At 38.9% G+C, this 24,991-nt stretch overlaps 1 protein-coding gene across 1 annotated transcript in view; it reads right to left on the bottom strand.

Annotated features, from left to right (window-relative positions):
• The window catches only part of BRCA2 (breast cancer 2, early onset), a 34,964-nt gene extending 10,571 nt beyond the window's left edge, over window positions 1-24,393 (bottom strand). The window contains 18 exon segments of the mRNA XM_008945201.1: window positions 314-469; window positions 1,143-1,494; window positions 1,811-1,981; window positions 4,283-4,470; window positions 5,030-5,220; window positions 6,200-6,618; window positions 7,045-7,114; window positions 8,570-8,662; window positions 9,922-14,694; window positions 15,581-16,750; window positions 18,340-18,454; window positions 19,355-19,410; window positions 20,467-20,578; window positions 20,681-20,721; window positions 20,827-20,879; window positions 21,511-21,616; window positions 23,486-23,737; window positions 24,366-24,393. Coding sequence (XP_008943449.1) covers window positions 314-469; window positions 1,143-1,494; window positions 1,811-1,981; window positions 4,283-4,470; window positions 5,030-5,220; window positions 6,200-6,618; window positions 7,045-7,114; window positions 8,570-8,662; window positions 9,922-14,694; window positions 15,581-16,750; window positions 18,340-18,454; window positions 19,355-19,410; window positions 20,467-20,578; window positions 20,681-20,721; window positions 20,827-20,879; window positions 21,511-21,616; window positions 23,486-23,737; window positions 24,366-24,393 — 8,346 coding nt within the window.
• Between the last annotated feature and the right edge of the window lie 598 nt (window positions 24,394-24,991).

The following is a 24,991-nucleotide window of genomic DNA, read 5'->3' as shown; positions in this document are numbered from 1 at the left end:
AAACAATCACTATGCTTTTTAGATTACAGAACTGAAATTCAATGCTTCTGGCTTTTTGAAGCTGAAAGCAAAGCCAGCCAGAAGACACTGAGTGCAAACCCAAATTCTTCTTGCAGCAGGATACTCCAGTCTTAAAATATTAAATACACGCACACTGCAAGAACCACTCCTGTTCACTTTACACATAATGGCACCTTTGCTTAAATTTTCTAGCTTTCTATATTAAGGCTGATTTGAGGAATGACATAGCAATTAACTGCTGTAATTTAGCTCTCACAGAACCTGATAGATTCATAAAATACTCATACCATACCTGAATGGGGTAAGCTCTTTGAATAACTACATCAATACACCCCACTGCACCACCCTCACTGTAAAGCGATGCCAGAGGCACGGGGAAAGGCCTGGGATCCAGATGAAATCCTAGCTTTGCATTCCATCGTGCACAGCGAGTGCTGTTGGCTGAAAGCTGGATAAGGTAAATGTTGAATGATAAACTGTCACCAGTAGGTCAAAAATATACTCAATTTATTCTGTCTAGAGAAAAGACTATTTTCATACTGACGTCACTAATATCTCATTTTTGCACCTGAATATATTACATTTAAATTTGAAGGTTTCTTTTCACATTGAAGAATGTATTTTAAAAAGGAACTAAAAATTTGATGAGTTAAAATTCTCCAGGAAATGAGTATCTATAAGACAAACCAATGCTTTATACCAGAGGATTAAACTTTTTATGCTGAAACCTCACCCAGCACTTTAATCACCCTCAAAGTAGTCAAGACCCTCCCATCAAGCCCACCCCCTCACAACTTTTTTTTCCCCCCCCATTTTTCCTCCAACTTCCATACTGTCTCTAATGGATAAGTACTTTCTGTAACTGGGTGCTCAGCCAAATTGAGGAGATGCTCAACCAATTAAGGAGCAAAACTTGGCAGATATTTGTATAACAAACTTCTGATCCAACCCTATTGAACAGTGTGTCATGTCTTACAGACCTGGCTATTAAGCTGAAAAAACTTCATCTGGTTATAAAGCTCTGATAAACCTTTTTTCTGTTCACAACACAGCTCAGCTAAATAACATCTATCACATCTCTGGGTCACACCCAATCAAGATGAACTGATATTTTGTTTTACCTTTAACATAAGGGAATTTGGGGCTTCCAGTGGTGTACAGGCACTTTGAGAACCAACAAGTTCTGCTCCATGCACTATGATCTTCTGACCAACAGTCAGCCGCCTTCGATGTAAAAAAGCTCTGAGAGGTGGATCCAGAAGGGCTCTAATCCCATACCAGCCATCAGTAACTTCAACCACTGCTGCTGCTTTTTTACTTTCCACATTGTTACTGCCACTGCTCGGAGACAGAGCGGCGTTCAGTGATATGATCTTAGAAACACACAGCACAAGTGTTTTACATGCCGCATCATCTCTTTCCGTTATCTTTTTGATTGCTGATCGTTTACTTTTATCAACTTCCAAATCATACCTACAAAAGAAGAATTCATGATCCTTTATCATAGCAAGCAAAATCCATCACATTGTTTTTTCTTGAAAATAGTTGTAGCAAACTACTGCTTAATCAATCTGCATGATTGTTTACTACTGTAGCAAAGCAAATGTTACCTACATTTTTGGAAATAACATGCACTACACATTTGTAGTACTGATATGCGTAAGTTTAACAATCTAAGCATTCTGATAAATAGTAAATATGAGGTAGGGGTGCTTATTTTGTAATATTACAAACTAGAAAGCACATGGTGTCACAAATTACAACTCCAAATATACTGTTACACACTCACCTATATTTCAACTGCAACAGCACCATTTCTGGTGTCAAACATCTGTTAGCAAATTCATGTGGGAAAGACACTTCCATGGCTGCCAGTTTCCATACAATCCACCTGTAGTGGTTGTAAACCCAGGCCTCTGTTATTAGTTTGGGATCCACACCAGGAGTGTCACAGAGGGCTCTGCAGATAAATTATTAATAAATTAAGCTGAAATGGACTGTGTGTTTTTACTTGCCTGTTTTTCTGTGGCATTGTGTTCCGTGTACGTACATAGGCTATGTGGCAAAGGGGTATTGATTGCAGTGAAAAGAGGAAGGTTACATCCCATAACCTGATGTGGTTATTGTCTGGACAGTGAAGTTTTGTCCTCACAGGCTTTGGCAGCAGACGTGCATGGACACAGGTCCCTGCAGTGGAGACTCTTGGCCCCAGCAGTAGCTCCAGGAGCACGCTCTGTCTGCTTCACGCAGTTACGCACGCAGCACGGAGGGACAGAGCTGTGCTCTCTTCTTTCAGCCCTGGAATTGGTTCATCAAAACCCACCCCCTTCCATTTCAGTTTCTAGAGTTGTGGTTTGAGTGCTTTGCCTTTTTTAATTTTTTTCTCTTAAGCACGTATGTAGACAACACATTTCGAAGAGCTTTCAGTTGCTACTGAAGAACTTTCTTCTCTCCATTGACTGACCACTCACATGGACCTTCATTCTGTGCTGAGTCCTAGCTGTACCACCATGAACTGCAGCAGCTGAGCTGGAAACAGCCACTATTTCCAGCTCTCACAGTTACTGGGAAAGGCCATTTCAGTAAAGGAGGAAGAGAAAGAATTAGATCAGAGATCCAAATAGCTGAGACTGATTAGAACACAAGTGAATTCCTATCAAAATGTCAATTTCTGACTTGTCAGAAAGCCCCAAGATGACTTTAAGGAACTGTATTGCTGTTGGGCGAGGAAAACAAAGATGACAAACTTTAACATCAAAAATGTTTCCCAAGGTCACATGGGAGAAGATAATAATGATGCTGAGCACTAGCAAGAGCAGAAAGCAATTTTTCTTTTTTTTCATGGGAGAAGATAATAATGATGCTGAGTCACTAGCAAGAGCAGAAAGCAATTTTTTTTTTTTTTTCCCACAAGGAAGTACAGATCACAATGAGGAAGCTCACATCTTACACTAGTCAGTCTTCCCATACTGGATTACTGGCACCAACTTCACCAACCCAAACTTTCAAATACAAGCAGTTCTTGAGCCTGGAACAGACCTGCCTCTCTCACACGACCCTGCTGGGAAGCAAATGTTGCCAGCTTCTTGAATTCTGATTCCACCTAGGTTGCCAATGCACACTTGACTACGAATACTACTGAAATACAGGTCCCTGCCTTGAGTGTTTGTGTCAACACATACCAGTGATGACACTGACTTGAAAAAAGAGCATCTCAGATTCACTTTTTTTTCCAGCTTATCTTACTTAAATGACCTGCAGGAGGGGATAGAAAGACCAGGAAGAGTGCAAGAACATGGATTGTATCCTCTCTTTTTTTTAAAATTCTTACATATACTCAGAAGAAAGGTTGAATGAATTTGGTGAGTCTTACTACTGAAGTCCTGGTTTCCTTCAAATCATATGTCAGCTTGAAAAAAATTATTTTAAAAAACCTCTTCACTCCTGTCCTGCCAAAGAAGCCCAAATCGACTTCCCTGATCAACCCTCATTCCCATCAAAAGACTAGTCTAGGGTCCAACAGAAATAAATGCTTTTGCACTTGAAAACAAATCAAAAGCTTTTTATGCTAATTAAAGTTGTGAAACATTGAATTAACATAAAATAGTAATATGTTGCTAGATTGTTCATGCATTTGACAAATCTCCAGAAATTTTCTAAATTGACTTTGTATGCTTTCTTAAATGGTCAGTGAATATCACCAACATTAGAGAAGAGAAGACTCTAGGGAGACCTTACTGCAGCCTTCCAGAAAGCTGGGGAGAGACTTTTTACAAGGGTTTGTAGTGATAGGATGAGGGGTAATGGGTTCAAACTGGAAGAAGATAGATTTAGATAAAAATTAGGAAGAAGTTCTTCGATGTGAGGGTGGTGAGACACTGGAACAGGTTGCCCAGGGAAGTTGTGGATGACCCATCACTGGAAATGTGCAAGACCAGGCTGGATGGGGCTTTGAGCAACCTGTACTGCTCAGGTTCTCAGTACTTCCTGAGTACTGGGAAGTATCCCTGTCCATGGCAGGGGGGGTTGGAACTAGATGATCTTTAAGGTCCCTTCCAACCCAAACCATTCTATGATTAGTCTACATAATAAATTTACAATCCTACAATATCTTAATTCACACTAGCAGAGGTGCACTAAAAATGCACACTAAAAAAAAGTAGTCAGAGGGTTTAAAACACCATTGTGTTGGACTTATTCTAGGGGATAAGAGAATCACTAATAAATAACATACTTGTCTCAAGTTCATAAGTAACAGTACCTGTAAAACTCTCTTTTTCCAGCTTTTCCCTCATCTGTAGGTATTAGCCACCCTCCATCAGCAAGCTGCATCCCATTTCCAGCTAATAAATCCTCCTTACTGAAAAAGTCCTTGATGAGAAACTGGAAAGATTCTGCATTTGTGCTGTTAACTTGTATACAATGTTTGGAAACACCATATGTGTAAAGCTGCAAAAAATTAGAAAAACAAAATACTGACTATACAGTAAGAATTCAACTGAGTTTTTGTATCTAGTGCTATAAACTCAAAATATTTTCCTGAGGTTGAGACAGCTTTTGTCTGACTTTGTCACTCTGTATGTAGTCCAAGGAGAATTAAGGACTTCCCAGCAATTATTTTAGCAGAATGGCATCATCACAGTGTGCTTTAGAGTCAATAGGTTTTGCACCTTCTGTACCAAGAGCAAGAGGCTTTTGATACAGACTTACCTAAGCTTGAATTTAACTTCTTCACATGGGTTAAAAGCAACCATAATTGGTGGATTTTTTTGTTTGATGCTTCTCTTGTTTGATTATAGCACTACAGAGACTTTATGACCCTTGCTATTTGGAATAGTCTTAAATAAACTGTGGATATGCAGAACTACTTACAAACTCTAGGAACTGATATAAGAGCTACTGTAAATATCTCAAAACTGAAGGATGTATCTGTTCACAAGCTGCTGAGTTTTGTTTGCTTAAGGAACAGATCTGCCTGGAAAGACACAGGAAAAAGACATTGATATACCTCTTCTGCTGAGTAGGAGCTAGGAGACTTCTCTTCTACAGCAGTTTTCAGAGAGATTCTGTTTCTTGCAGATGTTTTAATGACATATAAGCTTCCTGGCTGTGAGCTAATATTTTGCCTATATTTCTTTTTAATTCTCATTTCCTGCAGATCTCTGGCACAGTGGAGATTTGTCATCATCTTGACCATAGCTGCAAAGAAAACAAAAACACAAACAAACCAACACCATCAAAACCTTTTCACAGTATGCATTGATGTAAGATATAGTCACACTATAGAAGCAGATTTTCTCAGCCATTCTGCAGATGTTTTAGAAACTGTAACAGTCTAAACAGTCAAAGTTTAATGCATTTAAAAAGCAGAGTTTACTGAAGGCATCTGCACAATAGTTACTCATTTCATACCATTCGCTTTGTATATGAATAAGTCCCTGAACTAAACTAAACTTAAATCCACATATTTTTCTTAGCAGACTGAAATCTATCTTCACAGAAAACTCCAAAAGAACAGAAAGTTGACAATGACCATAAGGTCTGTAATCTGAAATTTTGGACCTGTAAATACAGAATCTGATTCTGCACATGTTCATGCACCTGTTCAAATATACACGAGTCCTTCTGAAAAAAAACTCAGGCTGTTTGATTATAATAGTTACAGAAATTAAACACACTGGAACATTCAAGAGCTTAGAATTCATAAACCCACATGCTAAATCAATTCAAACAGCTGAGCATTTAAACTCTGCCTCCTTGAAGATGACACAATCAGCCATTTATATGGTTAAACCTACATTTTAATTAGGAAACAGAATGAAAACAAGCTGCTGTAAAAGTCAAGTACAGCCAGGCTAGTCCTTCAGGTTTTACTGAAGAGGTGTATAAAAAAGTGTCAAATGAAACATAAGCCATCTTGTTTCTAAAGCACTGTGTGAAAACAAATTTTTTGTGTTTTTAATTAACTTTGAAGATGAGCTGCATATGCTTTAGAAGGAAAGCAATGTAAAATATTAGGAAAGAATTACTTACTAATTTTCCTGGAAAACAAAAAAAAAAATTAAAAAGAAGGTTCTTTTTATTTTAAAAAAGGAAGTCTGCCAGAATATGCAAAACCCTTAAAGGTTCAATTCTGCTAGTTAGCATTAATAGTTCAGTGATCAAAACCCGCGAATACCTAAATTGCCATTTTCTAGGTCAGTGTCTTCTGCATGCTGGGTGCAAGCCTGGTGGTCCTGAGGCTCATCAGGATCTTGTTGAGTTGTGATCTGAGTGAATTCCACCTCCTCAGTACTGTTTTTGCTGGTGGGCGAGTCACACCTTTTGCTGCTGCTTTGTTCACCTGTGGAAAACGTCAGCTTGGTTTTGAAGGGAGGAATAAAAGTTTTAGCAGTTTTGCCAGATCTGTACAAGCTTCTTGTTTCTTCCCTCTCTTTTGCTGAGGCCTGACATGGAGTAGAAACTCCTGAAGTACCATCTGAAAACTGCCTTAGTGCACAGTGTTGAAAAATGGCAGGTTTAGATTTGAATCCTTTGAAGTCTTGATCCGGTAGAGTAAGGGTGGGATTCCTGAGTTCTTGTCTTTCTTTAGTAGCCCTACAGAGATGAAAATGTTTAACCAACCATACAAATTCCAGCTTTCTGACAAAAATCTTTCATTATTTTTATATTCTTAATTTAGTAATACAACTTTCAACAGTACATCAATAAAAAGACAAAACAGCTGTCTTTGGCGTTTTAAAAACTGAATACTTTGTTCCTATCTACCAAGAAAAGAGAAATACAAGTGTAAAGTTTGTTTAGCATCTCAATGCTAACTGCTGCAGCACCTTGCAGCATCTTGCTGCAGCAGTGTGTGCTATATGGTAACTTAAAATGTTTATTTTGAGGTAAAATTATTAGTCTTTAACAAAGCTGGGTAGCAAATTATTACTGTGTTATTTTTTAAAATAGTCCAAGGGTTTGCAAGGCTTTAAGAAACTGCATTAGAAGAACTCTTAAAATATATTACAGATTTCTCACCCAAAAGGTTGACACATCATGGGTTTTAAAGGAACATGGTACATAAATTTTCTTCTGTCTTTGAAAATGCCTATTAGAAAAAAGTTTGAAACAGTACATTACTTGGATAGATATTTACAGCACTTGTTTTTTATATTCAAACTATAAGCATATAGAAGTTTCCAGAGTGGATTTAAACAGCTTTGGGATGAGGTGCCCTGTCTGCCCCTCAAATAAAATCTGTGTATAAAATATCTTCACACGAGTTGCAGATGGGTATAAAGGATAAGTGACCGCAATGCTGAACTCCCCAAAATTTCTGTTTGTGAGCCTGCAGGATGTTTTTACACTCCTGAAAGGGAAATGTTTAGCATATATTTAATTCTAGTAGCCCCACCATTCAATTTAGAACTGTCTTAGCAGCTTTTTTCTTTTTTAAAGTTAAAACAGAAAAGGGTATATTTGCATAAACTCCTCCTCCTTCCATCACTGAAGCACACGCTTATCTTGGAATTACCAACAGAACTAAATCATGTCTGCCTGGAATTTAAAAACTCATTTGTGCTCTGCCCTTAGGCTGCAGAGAGGAAGCTTCTTATGAGAAGTCATATCTACAAGATGCCACGTGTTCTACAAGTCAGAGGCAAGGCTGTACTGCAGATTAGAACTATTTCCCTTTGTTCCACAAAAGAATAACACTGTTCAGATCCTGCTGCAGGGCAGGATAATATTTGCATATGAAGGGTATAAAATTGTTCTCTGGCAGCAACTTTCAAATTCCATTTAAAACTTTAAATCATGGGGTTTCTGCTTAGATCAGATTTAGGACAGTATTCAGGGACCAACCTGTGGGTTAAATCCATACATTTGATGGATTGTGCTACTGCATTCTGCAGGAGAGCACGCAGTACTTAGCAAGAACAATTCCTTAAAGATCCCAGCTTACCCCATAACCAAAAGGCATAGCCAAAATCACATTATGCTAATACCCTAATCACTAACCAGCTTCACATAAAGCATCAACTCAAACTTTAAAACCTTGATTTCACTTTCATAAACCTCCACTTTACTGGCTCAAAATATTAAAAGCATCTGTACTGTAGACACCTGACAGTAAGTATATTTTGGACAAATTATTATACAATTAAATTAGCAATACCTTCTCATTTTCCTGTAGATATAGTATTTAATTAAGTAATTACAGATCAATAAAATATATTCTTGCTACTGAGACCTGAATTTCTGAGATTTAGGATTGTGAGAAACTGGATAAATTCTCACTGAGCTGGAAATTAAACCAGAGTTCTTGCAGAAGTAGTACACTGTAATACATTGGGATTCTGCACAGCAAGGCATGCCATTAGTCATGTGATGCCAAGTCAGCAGAGACATTCCCACAGCAGCTTCCCTGAATTTCCATGGCTTACACTGATAAAAGAAGCAGTTAAGCAATCTTACTATATGTTAGTTCACTGGAAATGGAAGAAGTCTAAAGATAACAACCAATATCAGATTACTGCTTAGGACACCAGAAGACTGAAATTACCATCAGGGGTGCTTTTCAAAGCTTTCAAAGATCTGGGGGGATTCTCTGTCCTGTTAAACTCAAGCAGGAGCTGTCTTTTAATTGGAGGTTCTCCTAGGATAAAAACAGAGATTTAAAAGTAATGTTCCTTTTAAGTTCAGCATCTTACCAATACTGTATAACTTAATTATAATTTCTAAATAAAATATTCAAGAAGTCAGAGCAAGCAGAAGTAGCAAGTTTTCAGGTCACATATCCCTATTAAACGGCCTTTTTGAACACAGAGCTAATTCACCACAATTTGCAAAAGTCTCTTCTGCACAGAATGACTGCACGTTGTGTTACCAAGAATGATTTCAAGACTCCACATAATGAGGTCCGTTGCAGGATCTTTTGTGGTCAGTAGGTCTGTTCCCTCCAAATCCAAGTTTGAAAGCCTTAAGTTATCAGGAAGGGCACCACAGTGGGCTTCAGCAGCACAGCTCATCAAGGAGTAATCAAGGAGTCCTCACAGAAACCCCAAAATGTATGTAGCACATCTTTTACAGAAGCTCTAAGGATACGGTGTGGCAGAGCTGTTTCAAGTTGGATGGGTGGAGTCCTACCTGCCTTTTCACACCCACCCAAACTTTCCTGCACTGCTCCACACAAATCTGTGCAGAGAGCCAGCCACTGCTGTGAGCCACCCCTCCATGAACAGTTCTCAGCTGCCCCAGGACCCTGAACAGATCTGCTCCAGCACTAAGTCAAGTCTGCTCACGCACTAAGTACCAACGCTGCAGCCTTAAGGCAGATCAGTTTCAGATGGCAAGAAGCTGTGGCCTTCCACCAGCAACTATTTCTCCTACCAGCCTAGCAACAGCAATACAAGCAAAACCTTGTCCTCACCTACAAGGCACAAAAAGGTGAAAAAGGAAATATCACTACTCATTTTTCAATTAAAAACCATTAGAGACTGGCACAGAGAAAGTAAAAAAAAAAAAAGTCTGTGCTCAGAGACAAAAGCTTTCTTTCATAACTTGAGGCCTTGAGCAACCTGATCTTGAGAAGTGTCCCTGCAGGGAGGTTGAATTAGATGAGCTCTAGGGTCCCTTCCAATCTGAGCCATTCGGTGATGATAGCTACATGATAAAACAGCAAAACCTGCACATCTTCAGAACTGCTAATCACAAATTCAGCTTGCACTGTGCATTTAAGGCTGGAAAGAGTGGGTGAACTATTGCCTGCAGCAAGAATTCTTGTCATTCACACCTAAGGAAAGAACTTCAGCTTCTACATGACCTTTAAAATCAATGTGACACGCCATAAAAAGTCCCTCAAACCACCCACTGCACAGAAATATGGATTTGAACATATATAAGACAAAGACCTACCAAGTGAGTTTTCTTCTTCAATGCGCCTCTTCCCAGAAGTCTTATTTTGAAAGTTTTTATCCAGTCTGCTGCTGAAGGACTGTGCAGCATTAATTTGTCCTCCAGAATCAGAAAGATCATCTTCCATAAAAGCTCTTGCACTTTCTACAGCCTCCGCTTCCAAGTAATGCTTTGGAGTCTGGAGAAGATCGAGGTCCATTTCTGCTTTAGCAGTAGCACTGCGTGAAATGGCTTCAGACTCCGTTTTCATCCCCAGGTTCAGCTGCCCGTTTCCAAAACACCAAGTCTCCTCTTGCTGAAAGCTATCTTTAAATGATGTTAACTGCTTGTTTTTCTTATGTGGTACAAACTCAAGCATTTTAACATGGTGAGTGCTTGGAAAAGACTTCAGTTCCTCAGGGTTGATGCTTTTTAAGTCAAAGTCTTCACTGCAGCGTCTTCCAATTTTGGATTCTGAGCTCGCTTTAGCAGTTAAAGGTTTTACATGTCGACCACCCTCTTTAAGTGGATGAAGTTGATCTGTAATGCAAAGCCCACTGCTGAAAAGGTCATCAGACTCTTTTAAAATTGCCTTTGCTTTTTGATAGGCATTTTTAGAAACTGTTACCTGCTTCCCGCTTGCAGTGCTGAACCCAAAAGCAGGATCTGAAATGAATTCACTGCTGCCATTTTCTTCCCTTTCTGGTAACTCTATCCATGTTTTCCTAGGAACTACTTCAGTGTGTGTTTCAGGCTTCTCCACACCTTCCTCCACTAAAACCTCTTCCTGTACAAGCGATGAACAGTTACCTTCCATTTCAGAGAAGAGCTGTCTAGCTTTTGAGAGTGACTCTTCTGAGAGTTGTACAGGCTTACCACTCGCTGTACTAAAAAACCCAAGGTTGCTTGTAGAAGAACCCGACTGCTTGAGCTGCTTATCTGGAACAGGCAAGTGCCCTAAAAGCTTCATGTTCTTGTCAAAGCATTGCCCCTGAGAATTTGAAACTGGCTTTGCATCTACAAATGTGTATGCACCTTGGTGACCATTTTCACTAGTGCTTGCATTTACTTTAATAAAATGGGATGCAGCTGAATTAATATCTTCACTTCTTTCAGCATTTAAAAACTCAGGACACTCAGCACGAATGACAGAAGGTGAATTTCCAGCAATTTCTGTTTGACTAATTCTTGACTTAGTCCCAGTTTGATATTTTACAGATTCACTATAGTCCTCCTGAAACATTTGTCTGACTGTTGCTAAGGCACTCTCTGAAACAGAAACTGCTTTCCCTTTGGCTGTACTAAACACAGTTTGTTCCAGATCACCCTTCTGATCTTCAACATTACGCACTGTTTCCTTTAACCTGGTTAAATTAGTTTCATCTTCAGGCAGACAGACTGGTGACTTGTTTTGGCAAGCATTACCTATGGTCTGTGTGAAGCAGTTTGTGTCAGCACAAGATTCATTTAAGCATTCCAAGTCAAATTTCTTACTGTCACAGGGCAAGTAAGAAGAGCTACTTTTTGGAGTTAAGGCAAGGGATTGATTAGATTTGTTGTTACTGTCCTCAACAAATGAAGTATTTTTTCTACCTACAGGCACAGAATTATCTTCAAGGTCATGTGATACCCTCATTAAATGCAGAGGTGTGGCAGAGTGCACAGGAAAACCGTGCATGCTCTCTGAATCATCCCTCTTCTTTGGCGAGCACTCCATCTCTCTCTCTGGTAACAGTTTTCCACCTTCGGACACACAAGTCGTACTTAAAGCACCACTCTCCTGCCCAGGGAGAGATCCTAGTTCTGACTTTCCAGGTCTGACATCAGCTCTTTTATGTACATATGAGGTTACTAAACCTCTTTCACAATCTCCACCTACGTTACCAAACGTATCAAGAATCACAGCATGTTTAATGGGACTGCTCTCTGCTGCCTGCTTAAGCTGATCTCCAAGTTCTTCAGGAACAAGCTTTTCACCAAGTTTTTCTGGATAACATTGAGCAATGCTTTCAATACGTAAATCACCATCTTTGACATTGTTTTTACACTTCCTTTTCTTTATAGGGTTCTCAAAATCATCATTATGTTCCTTTCCTACATCAACATTTTCTGCAAAAAACTGTTCAGCTTTAGCCATTAATCCATCAGCGACTGTTATTTTCTTGCCACTAGCAGTATGAAAACTGGTCAGATAAGTCCCTTTCACTTCATTTTTTCCAACACCTACCTCTTGCTCAAAAGGTGTTTGATGATGCTGGTAAGAACCTATTTTTATTCTGCTTTCATTCACTAACAGGTTCTTATCATGAGTGTTGTTTTCTCCTTCCATATTTTTACAGTATGTCTTTTCTTTATCAGAGTTCTCCAAAACATTTACATGTCCTCCACCTTGTACATTGAGCAAGTGTAGAGAATGATCCAAAGCTGCATCAGAAATGGATAGATCACCACCAGCTGGAGTTTGAAATATTTGTGACAAGTGTTCGTTTTCCTTTCTGTCTTCTCCTTTCTGATTCAGAGACAGGTTCTCCACTTCATCTGACATAATTAAGGTATGTCCTTCTCCAGGTGTAATAGCATCTCTTAGATGCGTTTTACCTGATGAGTCTTCTTGCAAACTACCTTCAACTTGGAAATCTCGTTGATTCAAAAACAGTTTGGAAGTTTTATGATTCTGGCTATCTTTTGTCATGGATGATAGACTGTCGATGATAGCACTACTGAAATTAACATTTTCATTATCATGCGTTGATATTTTTGTTTGATTTTTTGTATCTTCCTTGAACAGTGCATTAATATTTTCCTCATTTTTTTTCTGTGCATGATGGGAAACTGAACCTGTGTGGGAAATGGCTCCTGAGCTTTTGGAATCTGAACGACAAACAATTTTTCCTTTGTTTTCTTTTGTCAGGCATCTGACAAAGTTACAGTCAGAAGATAGATGCCCATTCGTATTGTGACATCTAGTACTAGTTTCAGAGGATTTAAACAAACAGTTATCATCATCCAGGTCCCTGAAGAGCTCCGCAGATCTAGTCAGAGCCTCTTTAGAAATATTTATTTTTTTACCTCCAGCAGAAGTAAAGCCTACGAAGTCAGAAAAGCTGTCCTGTTCAGCTCCTGGGAAGTTCCCATCGGCTCTTCTGCTTCCATTTCTGCCCAGGTTAACAGCGGTAATATTTTTGTAATTTTTGTGGGAACCTACTGCATTTTCTTTTTCATATTCCACCACCTTGTAGTCTTTATTTATGTCTTCCTCCTTAGTACAATAACTGTCATTTTTTACTTGATTTTCAGAATTAGAAGCGCTACAAAAATCAGCCTCTGTCCTTGTTTCAGAAATACTTTCCACATGTGTTGTCCCACGTGTTTCTACACTCCCAAACTGCTGAAAGGCATGGCTTCTTATCACACTACTTTGCTTTCTAAACTGTGTAAATTCAAATTGACTCCCTGTTTCTTCCAGGATACTAGAAAGTTCAGCAATTTCAGCTTCTTGGCTTGCTGTCAAAGTTTGGTTTGCTCCTTGCAAGAACTGTTGACTTCTAGGAAAGCTTTTATACAAGCCAGCTTTACATGGAATAATCTGTGTATGCCTGGGCTCCAGAAAACTTGTCTGAGAATCTAAAGAATCAGATAAATTACTGTCCATCTTGCTTTCTGAATCTGAGAAAAACTTATTCTCCTTTTTAACCTCATTTGAAAAGTTTCTGACTCTTTCCATAGAAGAGGCTTCAAAGTATTCCTTTTCAATGTCTTTGAACAGCATTTTACCTTTTGCTATACTGACTTCAGAGAATGTAATCTGCTTATTGGAAGCAGTCTGAAAGCCACCAAAGCCTAGATTCAAACTGCATGCATTCAGATTTCCTGATGATTTCCCTTTATGCTGTAGGTTCTCCTTTGACTTTGTGCTGGAATACACAGGTGCTACTCGTTTATCTTCTTCTGAAATCACTTCATTTAAAGAATTATCATCTTTGCAATCTAGCAATTCTTTATTAGTCTCCACAGTTACATAACTGCTAGCAGCTGCTCCTGGGCTATCATTGTTAACAACTGACTTTGGCTCTCTGTTTTCAGCTACAACTTCTGAAACAGCTGCGTCTGGTTTGACCTCTGGTTTTAATCCAGTACTATCATTTTTGGAGCAGTTTATTCCCAAAGGTCCAAGTACTTCTCTACAGTCAGCTACAGACAACTGGTCTGTAGCATGCCTTTTATCAGTCGCCATTTTATTGTAACAATCACTACTGACACCATTTATGCCAAAGTTGATCTGACTCAAATTGTTACTGAGGCCGCCGTGTGTCACAGAGGTACTGCCATGGTGTGTATCCATCAGGAGCTCATTATCCCCAGGAGAAGCCCACACAAGCTGTCCTTTAAGGCTCCGTGGTGCAGCAGCTCCACCGTTCACTTTAGCACTCCCACATCTCTCTCCCCCACCTTTCTCTAAGCAAGAGCCTCTAGGGAGCAATCTGGAACGCCTTCTTGCCATTAGGCATGCTGAAGCCAGGACTTTACGTTTAATATCTGAAATTATTTCACTGTTTAAAGAATCTGTTGTTCCTTCTTTCTGTGTACTAGATACTTCTGAGCTTTTTAATGATGTAGCAGGTTGCTCCTCTCTTGCGTTTTCCCCCAGGACTTTCAGGTCTTGTTGCTTCAGCCGGTCACTGAAGGAGTCACCAGATGAGTTACCCACAATATCCATTTTTAATGTACAAGTGCTGAAATTATTTTCCTTGATACTTGATTTCAAATGCTTTCTCTCAGCAAGAAGCAGGCAGCCTACAAGAAAGAAATTACAGAAAAAAAAAAATGTTAATAAAGTAGTTGTCATTTATTCATACAAATGCAAATTCAAATTTTCATAACATTTTGGCCCGTAAGGATCATTTCTACACAGGCTTAACACTGGTGCCATAAATAACACTTTTGTTTTCAAATGTGAACACCTTGACAAGATTTGAGACCTGTTTAATCATTTACTAACAGCCAGAAACAAGTGAGCAGACTACAGTTAATGCTATGAGTTAAAAAAAAAAATAAAAAAATTTTTAGTTTTAATGAAACTTGAAGAGGTGAGCTTCCATTCCTTGTGTCTCAACATATGAATTTGTTTCAAACTTTAAAGAGAAGTACTTCAATTCCTAATATTAAATAACTCTTCTGGCAAGAAATGCAGCTTTTAAAATATGAGTATGTGCTTGCTTTCATTTTACAGTTTGTTTTGTAAAATATTTTATGCTTCTGGAAGAAACATACACAGTCTTAAACCAGCTAATTTTAGAAAAATAACAATACAACTTTATCATTCTTTTTGATCTCTCAGAAGTTATCAATTCAGACAGGATGGCCCTTTACACTATGAATGTTTCAACAGCACTGACAAAGGTAATTAAGCTTGTCAATTAGAATAATGGTTCAAGATGGAAGTTTCTCTTCCAGAAACTAATTTGAGACTGAGACAGTAAGTTAGCACCAGACTATTTGAAAATAATGCCATCATATCACTATCACTGTAACAGGCCAGTTCTGTATCTTGATTCCCAGTTGCAGAGCTACTTTATCTGAAACAAGTTTTTACACAATTTTATCTGTAACACTTACACAAAATTTTCTTATTAAATAAATACAGAATCCACCACAAATTATGAAAAACTTAATAATATACCTTGCTCATCAATACCGGCCATATGACAGCCTTTAAATTCACATGAATCAGATTCCAGATGTGGTAATACAGGATGAATAGGCAATTCAGAGGTTACTTCTTTCTCTATTTTCTCTTCTTGGAACAGTAAAGTATTGTTTATTGTATAAATAAATCTCTTGGACCTCTTTCTCAAGCTGGATAACATATTCAGGTTTTTAAGGGTGTTTTCACTATTTGTTAGATGTGGGTCACTGCAGTTATCTGGAGAGGCAGCACCACATACGAGTGGGTGAGTCAGAACATCCCTTATGACAGATTGAGAAATTGTTTTTACACGCCTGGAAGAGACGCCGCTGTAGACCATGGAGTATTCCGTGACGTTTGTCCGTTCGATTAAAAAGGAGTTGCAGTTAAAGAAGCTCATTTTGGAAAACTTTTCAGCTGCACATCCTTTTACTAACTTTGGATCTTGAGAGCTCAGAGATACAGATTTTACTGGAGTGATTTCTGCTGCTGGGTTTTCTGGATTTTTCACTTCACAGTGCTTTTCTGACAGACCAACACTCCACAGCTGTTGTGCTGTTACCAAGCTAGAAGCATCCAGTAAAGAGGTTTCCACAGCACCACCCTTGGTCATTACTACTGACTTTTCTAAATTTCTCTCTCTGCATAAGTCAGAGGGTGGAGAGCTACATATAGGCATTTCCAAGAGAGCCACATCAAGATCAGATAAGTTCAGCTGAGACCACTGGCTTGAAGGTGGCACATCATCTTTCACAGGTTTCTCATTCTCAGAGCATTTGTGTGTTCTGCCATGTCTGCAATCTTGCGCATCTGTGATCCTAAGTGACTCCAGTTCCTTTTCATGTCCTATTAAACAGCATTCTTCATCATCCCCTGGATCTTCATCTGTGCTTTGGAGTAAAGGATTCTTCGTTTCAGCAGAGTGGCTTTTTTCAGCGCAGCTGCTTGTTTTCACTTCCTGTGAAGCACCAGCCTCTCTTCCAGTGGGCTGCTCAGAAGGAACTTCCCTCTTCCCTTGTGCTTCAGCTGTGTTCATTTCACATTTCTCTGCTGCATCCAGAGCACGTGGCATCAACACAAGAGTTCCACAGGACTCAGCAGGCATGTTGAATGTGTCCTCAAGGCTGCTCATCTCACCAAATAAGCCATCTAACATCTCCGACTCTAAGAGTTTAGAGATGATGAGGAAAGGAAAAGAAGTAAAAATTAAGTTTTAGGAAATAACTCTGGAAAGACATTGTGTTTTTATTGCCAAATACAGCTTTCAATTTTATGGCAATTACCTTCACTCAGGAGTGAATTTGGAAAGATAAATGTACATGTCTCTAAAGACGTTTACTCTCCAACAGCAGCTCTTGGAGACAGGAGGCAAAGGACATCCACACAGATGCCCTGGCCTCTTGAGCACTCCATATTAAGCAGGTTTCCAAGATGAAAACCTAGTTGTCTCAGAAGAATTTTTTTTTCTATTGACAGGAGGAGTAGAAAATTTTACAAGATAAATCTCTAGAACTTTTTCCTCTAAAATTTATACCAGATGGTAGGCACTAAGCACCTTAAGAAACTGCCTATTTTTGTCTATAACTGGCAGCTAAGGAAACTGTTATTTAAGGATGATTCTATTAAACTATCTTTTCGTTTGATATAGAATAGTATAGTGTCTAGAAGGATTTAGAAAAGATTTTCAGTTTTTAATTTATTAGGAAGTTTTTTCTGAAGAGCTTCTGGGCAAATAATACAATGCTCAAGAAAAAGAAAGGTTTAAACATTAGATCTTAATTTGTCCTTCATTTCTGTAAGCATTTCACTGCCTACAGATTGCTCGAGTATGTTAACTACCAACTCTTTCTTTTTTCAGCATGTTTGAACCTATAATATAAACACAGCAGTATGCATCCCTCTGCAAGCAACAATGCCTTCTGACCCCCAGCATTCCAGCCCTCCTCATCAAATTCTAAACCACTTCTTTCACAATTCTTACATGCAACACCAAACAATATTTTTGTGGCAATTCATTTAATGCAGATAAGGAGACATACGATCCTAAGGATATATTATCCTGTCTAAGCCTGTGTCAGTCTCTACAGATTCCCTTTTACACCCAAGCACGCTGAATAAATTTCTGTTAATATTCTTCCCTTCTGCCATCATTTCTAAAAATAAATAAATAAAAAAACCCCTCCCACTAGAGCATCCATTTTCACTTGTTCACTAACACACTCTGAGAATACAGAACAAAAAAATTCCCTTAACTGAGTATCTTCTGCATTAAAAAAAGAGAACACCACTTTCACCTAAGAGATTTGTCACATTTTGAAGTACTAATAGGTGAAGTAAATGAAGAAAGGATATGGCTTGTTAAAAAACAAGCTCACCACAGAATAATGAGCATGGGATTGAAACTTCATGACAAAGCTAAACCTATTCAACAGCCAGAAACAGTAGTCTTGCTCCCCCTTGAGCCTGTAGCATTCCTCTTGCTCAGCTCTCCATACAGTCTCACACCTTCACCTACATCAGTACCAATCTGGTTGTCATCCAGTGCACAGCAGCCTGATTTAATTCACTGCCTCAACAGAAACCAGTTCCCTTTTTGATGGCCTGATTAGTGTTACAAAGTTGAATCAACTCAGGAAGTGGGAGTACACAGCTGGCAGCAGAAATAAGCCATAGGATCAGGTCAGGACATAAAATGTAACTTTCCCCTCAGTCTTGCTTCACAATATACTCCATAGTAGAGTATCAATGCATACCAAAATCTTTGATGTCATCCTCAGCAGTCAGCTTTGCTGTCTCTGGTACCAACAGCATACTTGTATCACTCATCCCAGGACATTCATCGTGGTTGGAAGAAGTGTTGTGCGAAATCTGTAAACCAAAGACCCAAGCTGCTACATTACCCACCAGTAAGTGTCACTTGAACAGTAAAACACAACATTTACTGTGCTATTTGAATAATTCTGCACCTCTCAAAATGAAAGGTAATATTTTCACAGGTGCACTTGAAAATAAACAGAAAATCCTCATTTTCAATGCAAAACAAGCTCCATTCTACAGTCAGTTTAATGGCAGCGAATGGGTTCAGCAATTTACTGTAAGCCAGCCTCTCAAAAAGGGACAAAGCAGATATGAGGAAGAAGAAAGACTTTTTGCTTATTTTAACTTATAACCTTTTGTTAAGTGTGAAGTTTCAGGTAGTGAAATGTAAATTTGTAATTGAATCCCACTAGCATCATCCTCAGTTTTCAGTCTGAAAAAACCCACTCATCTTTCATACACAGAATTATGCAAGAACCCTAACACTATCAAAGGACTGAAATTAATACTAAATTTCAACTCTTGGTATAATGTTTGAGCACAAGAAGATGTTGCCAAACAGTTAACTCCCAAAACTTTGACACAGGAGGAAGAAAAACCAACCAAGCAACCCTCAGAAAAGTAGCATATGGCAATTCCTAGGTTTGATTTCTCTTTGAATGACTCCCACTGCTGCTGAATCCAAGTCAGTTTGGCATCTTTTTTTTTTTATATGCAGCAAAAATATTCCTCAAAGTGAGTTATTTGAAAATACAGTCTAGAGTCAGGCAAGTTTGCAAGTTTCAAGTTTTCCAAGTTTAGTTTTGTGAGCAGTAACTTTAAAAAATAGCCAGATAGGAGGACCTAGAATGAAAGTTACAGAATTTTTTATTCTTGGCTTATGGAATGTAAACATGGAACTGAAAAGTTTAACTGAAATGAAAAAACAGCATAGCTCTTGAAACTACTTACTGTCTCAGCTCTTTCATCCTGTTGCTTTGCTCCAGAAATAGAATCATTTTCTCTAGCTTTAGAAGAAAGACAAACAAGTCAATTTGTTTGCTCCTAAGTGATTTGCTGTGTTCAAATACATGTGTGTTTTGGGAGGGTTTTCATTGGATTAGTTTAAATGCAGTTGAAATCTGTAAACAAAGACCTACTAAAAACAAACTTAAAGTTCTAACTAAAAAGTTCAACGGGTGAGGCTGAGGGACAGTGTACAAATGCAGTTTCCTCACAGCATAAAGCCTAAATAAATCCTAGGTTGTGGTTTCTGCTGTGTAGGTAGATCAGTTACCACCCTGAGCCCACCATCACTGGCCATTCCCCTCTCCAGCAGTTATTCATGGCACTACTCTGTGTTGTTTTTTTCTGTAAAAGCATCTGGATGAGACACTTGTTGTCCTCCCCCACCATTTCCTTCCACAAGAGTAGCAATATCCTTCCACCTACAAGTGAACCCTACCATTAAGATGCCTAAAATGCAGTATATTCAAATAACACGTTTGACAGACATGGCATCTAGGTTCCATGTTGCAGCCAAATGACTCACACTGTCCTTTCAGAGGTGCCAGATGTCAGCAAGTGGGCACCACCACTATACCATGCTGGGCTCATCTGGGAAGTGGAAGAATGAGAGCTCAAACCACAACTCATCTCCCAGAACACCATTAAGCCATGGATACTTCCACCAGTCTTCCTTTTTGGGTCACAAAATTCTGAACCCAAGAACACCCAAACTGGCACAACTCTGTAGCCCTGTGAACAGCACCTCTCCCTCCCTCACTCAAGAGATTCCCAAATCTAGCATGCATTCTTCACGTGCTCTATGTGCTTTTGAGAGTTTAAGGACACTAAGAAGAGCAATGTCAGGAGATGGGCAGACGTCCAGGTCTTCCCCTGGATGGGTCTCAGTGGCACTGTGAGAGGGGCTGGAGAGGCTGAAGCCAGCACTGCTGCAGGGAAGTTCACTCAACAGCCTGTGTGTGCTGAGGAGAGCAATCATTACCTAACACACTGAGCGAACTCCCACTGGCAAAAGCAGAGGCTTTTAACCCTTAGCAGTTGCTAATTTTCAGAATTACCTATTATGACTGTTGCACCAAGTGTAGGAGGTGTGGCTAAAGAGCTTGACCAGGACATGTCTGTATCCACGTCTGCTCCCAGACTCTCGGAAATACGTTTTGGAGTTCTGATCTAGAAATATATTTGACAATTATTATTTCTATGCAGAATTCTAAATATACTACTTGGGAAAAAAACAAACAAATGAACAAAATGCAGGAATAAAAAGTTTACCTGCAGAAATTTTGGTGTGCAAAACAAGCTTCCATATGGCCCTGAAAAACATTATGTAACAAGAACATTAAATTATACCTAATATATAAGGATTTATATCTATAGATATCAGATATTTTGTAAAACTAGAAAGTGAAAATACAAACCAGGCATGTTATTTTTCTGAGGTGTTCTGTAAGTATTCCTTAAAATAGCTGGACTGCAAAACAAAATCAAATTAAAAAATTAATTTCACTTGTCAATTTCTGAAAAGTAGTAAATATTTCAGCCACTACATATATTACCAGCTCCATTATTTTCTTCCTTTGCAACCATGATTATTTCCCTGGCTGAGTAAAACAGATTTCTCCTAGCCACCAGTCAGTATTTTAGACTTTATCATACGTTTATTACAAATTATAAAAATGCTTCTTTTATGAAACATGATTTTTTCAGTGATGATTTGTCTGACAGTATAATAGATTTCAATATAATCATGTATTTCTTAATATGCTGTATGAAACTATGGAAATTAGCTTAACTTTTTAATTAAATAATTAGTTTAACAGTTTTTCTAATCAACATGAGTACTTTGATCAGATTTGGGAAGCTGAAGTCATGTGAATGATGCCATATGCCAGCTGTGAAGGAGTAGAAAAATAGCAAGGCAGGACACCTAAAAGCAAAGACGTTTTCCAAATCAGCTAGTGGCTAGTGTTTTTATTTATATACAAGACATATGAGGTTACTGGCTGCTCAGAAGAAGTCTATCAGTAAAATACATGGGTTTATTACTTCTTTTTGCTTAAAATCCCATTCATTTTATATTTCTGTTGACATATTTAGCATACCTAGCAGCAAGGCAGTTCTGGCAGGTGCTGGGAGGGGAAACAAGCATTTCATTTTCTTCATCTGTTTTTCTTCTTGTGATACTTGGGCTGAACAAATTCTCCCCACCTACAACACAGAAGATAATAATCAACACAACTTGTACTATGAGCAACAGTTTTGAAAAGTTTAAAGATAATCTTAAAAAGTAGTTAAATTATGCAATGTCTGATTTTTAATTTTAAAAACCCAACAAAACAATACCTTTTCCTCTAATATTTTGAACATGTGCAAATTCTGTATACAAACAGTGCCAAACATTTCAAATGCACAGCCAAAAATGTTCACTGTGTCACTTTATTGACTTGATATACACGTATGTCAGCGTATTTCCTTGATATCATTTAAGTGGCATATTCCACTTCAGTTTTAGAATACTGCAGTGTGCCTTTCCTGTCACTGCAGAAGTTATTCTTAGGAGAAACTCAACACATGCAAACAAGCATTTGTTCCAGCCTTCCCTCAGTTTTGCTCAGGACATACACTTCTTGATCTGAATAAGCAGCGGGATAAAGCAAATATTTATTTCTGGAGCTGTTAGTGGAGTCACTAGCACTGGTAATAGTAAGTATTTATATGCTTCACATCTCCAGGCAGAAGACAAAGAGCATGACCACCAAAGCAGCAGAACCCTCTGAACAGTTGAGCACCTCACACGAACAAGCAACTACCCAAAGGAATTCCTGCTCAGAAATGTCCAACTTCCTTATAAGAAATTCCACCCAGCTTTCTGCACTTCTCTCTGCTTCTCACTTCCTGAGCCCACACGCACAGCACGGCTGCATCCCAGTACCATAACAAGATGAAATCCATCAGCTTCTATCCATGCTTTTGGTTTTTCACAAGAAGGAAACCAAGGTACATGATCCAGTTGGCTCTAAACAAGAAAACTAGAATAGGTTCTCAGGCCAGCCACAGGTAACTGCAGAAGCTTTGGCAAGAGCTATTTTCCCTTCTTTAGGGAGTGTATACAAACATCCACAGGCACAAGCACAGAGCAAGAGTAACCATTTGAGGTTCCTTTGTTTGCAGTTTATGAAATGCTACCAAAAATTCACTAGGGACTTAACACTGTAAGAGTCCAAATGGTTACATATAGAAGAAACATGTTCTCAGCTGAGAATAAGTTGAGCAGAAGTTCATCAATACACTTCAGAGAACCAAACATAGCATCAATATTCTATGGAAGCAATGGTGTAAAGTATATCTAAACAGTAACACAGTTCTACACCCTTAAAGACTGTTTTAGGATCCAAGAACAATTCTGATAACAAAGGGAGTCTTGTGTTTACCTGCAACCTGTTCAAACAAGCTTCTTTTACTGTTAGGAGAGTACAGAGTACAAGTGGGCACAACCAGAAACTGCAGGAACAGAGGTAGATATTCTTCCACTGAAAAGAGTTACATATGATCATGCACAGAAAAGACCTTCTGAGGAGGACAGGAACTACAGCTTGCAGGTCATCAAAGGAGCAGAGTGACACGTACTTTCATGACATAGGAAGTTGTTTCATGGAGATAACATAGTGAGAAGTACCTCAGAAAAGCAGTAGAACTCCTTGTCTCCAAACAGGAAAGTGTAACTTCTTTCCATGACTTACAGTTTTACTAACTCCAAGAGCTTCGTGCTTTGAAATCTTTCTAAGAACCATTAAGGAGTGCCAAAAAGATTGCCTCATATTTCAGTATGGTAAGCATCATTCTCTCTCTTGAAAACATTTTCAGAGATTTTGGATAAAACAAAAATCACACTGCTAAAGAAATTCACTCTGATTCTCCTTCACCAAGTTACAGCAAAAAAAACCTCATTTGCTCCTTACATTAATTGACTTTAGACTATTACGAGAATATTTTCTAGAGGGAACTTTGTGAGTACATTACCAGTTTATCACAAGGTTCAGTTAATTATTACAACATTTATTTATAAAAATTACTCACTTGCTCCTATTTTTTTCTGATCCAGCTCTTTTCCAGGAGAAGAATAAGGTGGCAATATCGTATTTTCTTCTTTAAAAATGAGCGGGGTCGATGCCAGCTGACTGTATGGGGAGGGTTTTGCCCTTGGAGTCTTAAAAGGTGTTTGATCAGGGCAGACAGAGGGGCCACCAAGTTCTCCTAACAATTTAGGCTCATATGGGGGTGCTTCTGCAGTGAGTTCTTCAAACCAGTTTAGACTGATGGGCCCTAAGTCTACGGAGAGAAATATACAGAAAAACACATAAAAAGGTAAAAAGAAAAAAAAAAAGAGAGGGGAGAAAAAGGATCCTCCCTGCAGGATGTGAAAACACATTAGGCATTTAAATGCTAGCAGCAAAACACAATGTTCCTTCCATTGTCATACTCCTGTTTGTTTTGTTTCCAGATAGCTTTGAATTCCTCCACAAAGTATAAAGGAACCCAAATTCTCAGACCATTAACAAATCTAATGGAAGAGCAGATAAATTCCTTTTCTTTTAATTTTAAAGTATAGTTTATCTCTCATTTTACCCAGACTGTCAAGTTAAATGGGTTCCTTCTAACATTAATAAACCATACAACTACAGGTGCATTTGACAAAAGACAAAACCTGGCCTGCATATGGATACATTAAGGAAGCCACTAAAAAGAAAAAAAGGTACAAAAAATAAAGGAGCACACACTATGGAAAAAGATACTTCTTTAAAAAAAAAAAAAAAATTAAATATTAATGAATACAGACTGGGGGCAAGTAAAGATGCTAACTTTATGCCTTACACTTGTATATGGAATGTACAACATACAGCACATATGTATAAATAGAAAGCAACCCTACTAGTTATTTACTGCAGAAAAGCTGTACCTGCTTCACTGCAGCGTGCCTTAAACATATCAAAGAAAGTCGGTCTTTCCATAGGTATGCAGGCCATTTTCTGATCCATAACGTTACTAGAGAAGTTGTTGGAAAATCTAAGAAGGAATGAGAAGACGGTTTCATGCAGTGCTCTGCTAAGGTCGTAGGGCTGCAAGTTTTAACCTGCTTTCCTGCCTTTCTTGGCTGCTGTGTCACTCCTGTATGCTGAGATAGAATATACAATATCGGACATAAACTCTTAAACTATTACATCTTAGTGCCAAAAATTAATGATTTAAAGTTGCTTACAAGTGGAACAGACATTGCCTGTTCCACAGTCCTGTTAAAAAGCAGGTAAAAGCCAGAATGTCACAGAAGCCTTCCCGTGTGTTTTCCTACATTTACGGACTGCACTACCGCTTTCAGAACCGCGCTCCCGCGCGATGGCTGGATGGCTGCTGTGCACACGCGGCTGCCCGGGACGAGGGGAAGAGAAGCGCTCACAATGGGGCTACAGGCAGCCGAGGAACTAAACGCTGCCTCAGAAGCGCGTTCGGGGTCCGGAAGTGGGTTCCCCGCGCCCGCTGAGGGCGACACCGCCTCGGGGACACCCCGCGGGGTCCGGGGGCCTCCGA

The sequence above is a fragment of the Merops nubicus genome, unplaced genomic scaffold (genome assembly GCF_000691845.1).
Source record: "Merops nubicus isolate BGI_N331 unplaced genomic scaffold, ASM69184v1 scaffold16818, whole genome shotgun sequence".
NCBI classification, from domain to species: Eukaryota; Metazoa; Chordata; class Aves; order Coraciiformes; family Meropidae; genus Merops; species Merops nubicus.
Note: the sequence above shows the minus strand (reverse complement) of the source record. Positions and strands in the feature narration are given on the sequence as shown.